This window comes from Plasmodium cynomolgi, chromosome 7 (assembly GCF_000321355.1).
Source record: "Plasmodium cynomolgi strain B DNA, chromosome 7, whole genome shotgun sequence".
In the NCBI taxonomy this organism is placed as follows: domain Eukaryota; phylum Apicomplexa; class Aconoidasida; order Haemosporida; family Plasmodiidae; genus Plasmodium; species Plasmodium cynomolgi.
This window is the reverse complement of record NC_020400.1, coordinates 1,123,453-1,130,130: the sequence shown is the minus strand read 5'-3', so window position 1 is coordinate 1,130,130 and position 6,678 is coordinate 1,123,453. Positions and strand designations below refer to the sequence as shown.

Here is a 6,678-nt window from a genome sequence, read left to right as displayed (position 1 = left end):
CTTGAACTTTTGAGTCGCTTAGAAATTACGCCAATTTAAGAAGCGCGGAAACGTTTTGCAAAAAAGTGAAAGACGAGTATTTTTTTTTTTTTTTTTTGACCCCCACAAGAAAGGGAAAAAAAAAAAAAAAATATTCGCCATCGCCAAGAATCGCGCGAGAAGTTAGCTCCCCTTCGTTTCTTACACTGCGCGGACATTTACACGTTTAGTCGAACTTGTGCCTTGGTGTGTTAAGGAGGGGTACGACCGTAACGAAAGTGTACTATTAATTTTTTTGGCGCGCTCACCCTGTGCTTGCCCCCCGCAGAACGATGAAGAAGAATGAGCGAGACAACAACTTCTTCCGCTTGTACAAGAACAAGTACCTCATCACGGGTGTGACCATCCTGTCCTTCATCCTCATGTTTCAATACAAGTACCATGAAGTGCTGGCCCTACATGACAACAATGAAAATGCAGCACAAAGCAACAAGCTCTTCTGGGCACGCCTACTCTTCGGACGAACAAGGAGTCGCATCACAGGAGAAATATTCAAAATAGAAATCCCAAACACATACAGATTGTTTATTTTCAACTTTTTAATTAAATATATGCAAATTAATAAGGAAGAAATAAAGTATCCAATAGAGTCATACAAATCTATTGGTGATTTCTTCTCTCGATACATAAGAGAGGAGACGAGACCTATTGGAGATGTTAGTGACTACTCCATAGTGAGTCCATGTGATAGTGAACTCATGGATTACGGAGAATTAACATCAGATTATCTTGAAAACATAAAAGGAGTCAAATTTAACGTGAACACTTTTTTGGGATCCAATTTTGAGAAGAAGTATAATGATGGAAGTACTAAATTATTTTATGCCATTTTTTATTTAAGTCCAAAAAATATCACCATTTTCATGCCCCTTTTAATTTCAAATATAAAATTAGGAGACATATATCAGGAGAATTATTTCCAGTTTTCCAAGGGATGTTCAAAATTATTAACAACCTGTTCAATATTAACGAAAGGGTTATCCTTTCTGGAGAGTGGAAAGGTGGTAACATGTACTATGCAGCTATTAGTGCATACAATGTTGGGAATATAAAAATTATTAACGATGAAGAACTGGTGACGAATAACATGAGGACTCAGTTAAGCTACATGGGGGGAGATATCAACACCAAGATTTTCGATTCCTATAAAAATATCGAAGTTGGCGACGAAGTTGGGGAGTTCAAAATGGGCTCATCCATTGTTGTCATCTTTGAAAATAAAAAGGAGTTCTCTTGGAATGTCAACCTTAACGAGACCGTCACCGTAGGCCAGAGGCTTGGTGGAGTCGGCGAGCCCATCACGGAGAAAAACAGGTTCATCAAAATTAAGAGCTGAGTCAGGCCACCACGGCATCGCAGCGAAGGAGTAGCGAAGGAGTAGCAAAAGCGAAGCGAAGGAGTAGCGAAGGCGTAGCAAAGGCGTAGCGAAGGCGAAGCGAAGGAGTAGCAAATTCGCAGCATAGTCGCAGCAAAGTCGCGGCAAAGTCGAGCCATTACGAACGACTGACTCTCAACAATTTGCGCGCTCTCTACATGTGACGCTCTCCCACCCACAAGCACACACACCTCAACCGCTTGGCACCCGCGAGGTGCCCATCACTTGGCCCCCACATTTTTCAAGTACAAGACGAAGTGAGTTTCTCTGCGCCGTCTCGCTTCCCCCCCACAAACACATTTATTGCAAACGCACCCAGCAACATATATGCGTGTATGTTCACCCGAACAGGCACAACGGTATGTGGCTTGTGTGCGTGAGGTAACTTCTTCTTTTTTTTTTTATATGTGAGATGATACACATGTGAGTATTTTCGCTGAGAGGGGGACCCCTGGTGTAACCTCCACCTAGGTGATTTTTCATTTGTAATTAAATTGAATTAAGCTGAATTGAATTAACTGATTTCATTTGCAGTTGATCTGTTTCCTTTCTTCTTCTTTTTTTTTTTTTTTTTTTACCCTCTGTACGATTCATTCCTTCCTGATGGCACACCTACCCCATGAAGTTAAAATGAGTTTGCAGTAGTGACCGGTTATTACATGAATGGAGGTGAAGGTACTACACGCGTAAATGGATGCATACGAGTGGGTCACCATGGAAGAGCGTTCCACCGCGATTGTGCCACCATCGGATGTGCGGCCATTCCGCCTCGCGCATCTATGAACATGCCGGAGGCAGCTACCAGATGACCGCTTCCACGGGGCGCTTCGTGCGGATGTCCCCAATTTTTAGAAATGCAGCACTTCCTTCTTGCAACGGCAAAACAGTGAATCCGTTCAGCCACGCAGCGAACCATTTCTCCGTTGCGCCATTTTTAATTTCATCTTCCCTCTGAATTATACCCCCTTTTTTTTTTTTTTTATGCCCACCATGTTCCCTGCATAACCTTACTCACAATTTTAATTTTGCGCTCAGTCCTCAGTAAAACTTCATCCCAACAAACTCTACATTTTTAAAACACAAAATGGCGAAATTAAGATGCCAATTAGCATTCATCGTAGAACGATTAGGACAATTTTTTGCGAAGGTTACAATGGGGAATGGGCAGCTACTTTCCAGCTAGCCAAAATGTTGTGACATTTTTTTTTTTTGCGCCAACATGTAGCTCATAAAGTATTGCCTGTTCAGGCGAAATGGAACAAAAAATTGGAAAAAAAAAAAAAAAGCACACACATGGACACACACAAACACACACACCTAAGCCCACGATGCGGCGTTACCATTAGCACCCATAAAAAAAATGATCAGCGAGCTCCGAGCCTCACTTCTCAGAACTTATGTACGAAACGTTCGGTTTTTGATTTCCCCACTTGCCCTGGAGAAACATCTGTCGGTAGGTCACATTCCCCGTGGGCCATCGGACGTACTGGTCGTCGTTGTACAGACTCATGTTCTCTTCAATTAAATTTAAATCAAATACGTCATCCACATCGGGGTCATTGGGAAAGGGGTCGTTCCCATCCTCCAGTGAGTACAGCACACGCACGTGCATAAAAATTTGATCACATTCTCCGCAGCGATATAAGAACCCTTCCCTGCATCGAAAGAAAAGGGGGACGTGTTCGTTTTCCCCCGTGCCACCTGTGCAGCAGACGACTCGCTCTGTGTGCACACTGGGCACAATGACGGGGTTTTCAATGGTGCCGAAGGGTCCCACGAATGGCGAAGACTTCAGGTATTCGTAAAACTCCAGGAGGGCCAGCATGTGCTCATTATCGGGGTTGGCAATCTACGAAGTGGGGAAAGGGGCACAGCGTTTGGCAGCGGCGTTTTGCAGCTGTGTTTGGCAGCTGTGTTTGGTAGCGGCGTTTGGCAGCGGCGTTTTGCAGAGGCGTTTCTTTCCGGCATGAGAAGCGCTGCACGAGGGTGGGGAGAAGGCGGCATTACGCACAGGTGTGTCTCTCCACACTATGTGCGGCTTCGTCTCTGCCCTCTTTGACGACCCAGCACACTAACCTGCATGCCCATGTCCACGGCCAACTGCTTATAAGACTTCTTCACCAACTTCTCGTAATTTAGCAAATTGCTCTCACTCCGAATCTTCCAGTACCAGTAGCTCTGAATGAAATCAAGAGTTTTTTTATCCTTCTTTAACACTTCGTTTATATTTTCTGGGAAGGTATCTAACGGCAGCTCGTAGTCTTCTGGTAATGTACGAGCAAAATGGAGGTAGTTTCTTCTCTGTATTTTATTGACAAAACATGAAAATGGGCTCTTCTCGATTTGCCTACATTTAGACATGGTGCTCGCGTTAAAGAGGAACTTCTTCTGGAAATGGCCCATGTCTCTCCTTACGAACACTCTGGCTGGCTTCACTAAATGCATTTTCGCTCAACTAGTGTTTTTTTGTGTATTGTGGGAGATGGGACGATCCAGCGCGCGCGTTTCTACTGGATTGTTGCGCTAGTGCGGTGAGTGGCGATTTGGGTAGTAATGGGCGGGGACTGGTGAACAATTTTTACGCGATCGTGCCTAATCGGCTGGGTTGCTCCCGCGGGGTGAGTCTTGCACACGGATGTGCAGCATACAGTCACAGTTCAATCGAGGCACATTCGCTGTACATTTGCTCATGGTGCCTCAACGCGCGCACCATTCAGCGTAGTCAATTTCAAGCCGTTGCCGAAGCGTCGTGGCGCTTCCCTCGGGGTATCAGTCCTGAAGGAGAGTCAGTCACTCTAGGTTGTTACGCATTTCCTTCTTTGCGTTTCCAAAGCATTCGCACAAAAAAATAAAATAAAAAAAATAAAGTAAAAAAAACACTGTGGTAATAACGACAGAAGTGGGCAGCCAGGTAAGATACATTTCCGCATCTTTTTTTTTTTGTCACAAAAAGCGGGGTATGCAAAATGGCGAGGGGAGGCGGCACGGCGAATGCACAAATAGGCCCCCCCACTGATGTAACGAACGATTGGTGAGGTGTATGTACCGTCAATTCGGAGCCTTAGAAAGAGCACTCACTACGAGAGGCACCAAAAGTAAACATGAGTTTGCAAGTGCGTATGTTCCGATATGTCCTCATACGAACTGAGCGTGCGTACCGCTTTTCCTCGCCCTGCTTCCTCACTGCCACTCGCAGAGGCGAGAACACCAAAATGGGTGAAAAAAAAAGCGTTCGAGCAAAGCTACCCCTTGTGAGCTAAGGTGTTCGCTTTTTTCTTACAATTTTGAAGCATCTCCAGATTGTGGAAACAAAGCTAATCAGCGCAGGAGAGAGAGTGACTCACCAGGTCGAAAAGTGGAACACTGAACGTTTTTTAAGTTTGTTATAGGAGTATTCGTGGGGAAAGCTATCCCTCAACTGTTGCGTTATGTGGCAAAACGAATGGGGGGAGAGGCTCACTACAGATCAGTTCGGATTAGTTAGTCCTTTTTTTTTTTTTTTTTGTTGTTGTCGTTGTTGCGCTTATAGGCATACGTTAGTGTCGCACATTATGTAACTACGTCTGCAGTGTGCATGGAACTCCCTTTGGTCTCACCTGCCCACTTCATCAGATTGGTCCCTTTCGATCTGAGTGTGCATTTGAAAGGAGGTTCTTCGTCTTCTTCGCCGTCGTCTTCTTCCCCCACTTCTTCCCCTTCTTCCTCGAGTGCAGAACATGTGCCAAGGCTGCGTCTTATTTCTCTCTTTTTTTCCTTCCTTGCATAGTGTTGATCTGCGATATGGTGAGCACTCCCCGAAGTGCCGCATACCGCTAGGTGCACTAGAAAACGATATCGTAAGGTAATCACCCTATGCATATACACCCCGCCTGGCGACCGGGGAATCATGAGAACAAGGTGTCTGGAGAAGCAAATCGAGACGTTGAAAAAGTGCCAGCTATTATCAGAATCGGAAGTGAAGCATTTGTGTGGGCAAGCTAAACTAATCCTAATCAATCAAGAAAATATCAAGCATGTGAATCTACCAGTAGTGGTTTGTGGAGACATACACGGACAGTTCCATGACCTGAGGGAGCTCTTTCATATAGGCAATGAACCACCAGAAGTCAATTACATTTTTCTGGGTGATTATGTAGACCGAGGTAAGTACAGCGTGGAGACCTTCCTGTTGCTACTAGCCTTGAAGATAAAGTACCCAAATGAAATAACCCTACTAAGGGGAAATCATGAAAGTAGACAAATTACCGAAGTGTATGGATTTTATGATGAGTGCATTAAAAAATATGGGTCGATAAATGTATGGAAATATTGCACCGACTTGATGGATTATCTTTCTATCGGTGCAATCATAGAAAACAACTACTTCTGTATCCATGGGGGGTTGTCTCCTTCTTTCAACCAAATTGCAGACCTGAACAAAATTAATCGATTTCAGGAAATCCCCAGGAATGGTTCCCTATGTGATATTATGTGGTCAGACCCGAATGATAAAAACGGGTGGGATAAAAGTCCAAGAGGTGCAGGGCATTTATTTGGCCCCGACGTTGTTCATAAGTTTTGTCACCTGAACGACATTGAAGTCATTGCCAGGGCTCACCAGCTGGTCATGGAGGGATACAAATGGTGGTTTGATAAAAAACTGGTTACCGTGTGGTCCGCTCCCAACTACTGTTACCGCTGTGGCAACATCGCCAGTATAATGGAGATCGACGAGAACGAGACTTTCGACTTTAAGTGCTTCGGCCCATCTGCGGCTGAGAGCAGCGCTAGCCACTTGGTTAAGAAGTACCCCCCGATATACTTTTCCTGAGGGGGACAACTAACTGCAAGGCAGAGTTGCGTGACCAGCTGGGGGGGCCACCTCCATGCGCATCCGCGCAAATTCACGTACATTTGCACAAATACACCACCCCGAAGCAGATGCCCACCGCGTCAGCCCTGGCCAACTGTACACATATCACTTACACTGCCCACATGATGCTTAGGCCAACCGGCGTGGAGATACCCTCCAAGTAATCATAAAGCCCTTTTGGTATGTTTTGTTACATACGTGTGAACTTTTTTTTTTTTTTTTTTTCTTTCCTCCTCACCGCGCTGCGTCCTGCAGACGGGTTGACGTCCTTCCTCTTCTGACTTTTCTGTGATTTAAAAATTGAACACGATTGGACAGCTGTCTCACGTAACGGTTTTACAATTTCGATGCACATACGGGGGGAAAACGCCGCGTAGGAGCTTTATACGCAAAAAAAAAAAAGGAGAGAAGG

The 6,678-nt window shown here is 45.0% G+C and overlaps 3 protein-coding genes across 3 annotated transcripts; 2 read left to right on the top strand and 1 right to left on the bottom strand.

Moving 5' to 3' along the window:
• Window positions 1-311: 311 nt before the first annotated feature.
• Window positions 312-1,032, top strand: PCYB_073550 (phosphatidylserine decarboxylase; the record flags this gene model as incomplete). The annotated part of the gene is made up of 1 exon (XM_004221752.1): window positions 312-1,032. A coding segment is annotated over one exon (721 nt), but the record flags the coding sequence as incomplete, so codon positions are not given.
• A 1,763-nt stretch (window positions 1,033-2,795) lies between these two features.
• Window positions 2,796-3,859, bottom strand: PCYB_073540 (cytochrome c oxidase subunit; the record flags this gene model as incomplete). Its single annotated transcript, XM_004221751.1, has 2 exons — window positions 2,796-3,263; window positions 3,491-3,859. The coding sequence occupies 2 exons, from the start codon at window positions 3,857-3,859 to the stop codon at window positions 2,796-2,798; spliced, it is 837 nt and encodes a 278-aa protein (XP_004221799.1).
• Window positions 3,860-5,300: 1,441 nt separating this feature from the next.
• On the top strand, window positions 5,301-6,224 carry PCYB_073530 (Ser/Thr protein phosphatase; the record flags this gene model as incomplete). Its single annotated transcript, XM_004221750.1, has 1 exon — window positions 5,301-6,224. One exon carries the CDS (start codon window positions 5,301-5,303, stop codon window positions 6,222-6,224), a length of 924 nt encoding a protein of 307 aa, XP_004221798.1.
• Between the last annotated feature and the right edge of the window lie 454 nt (window positions 6,225-6,678).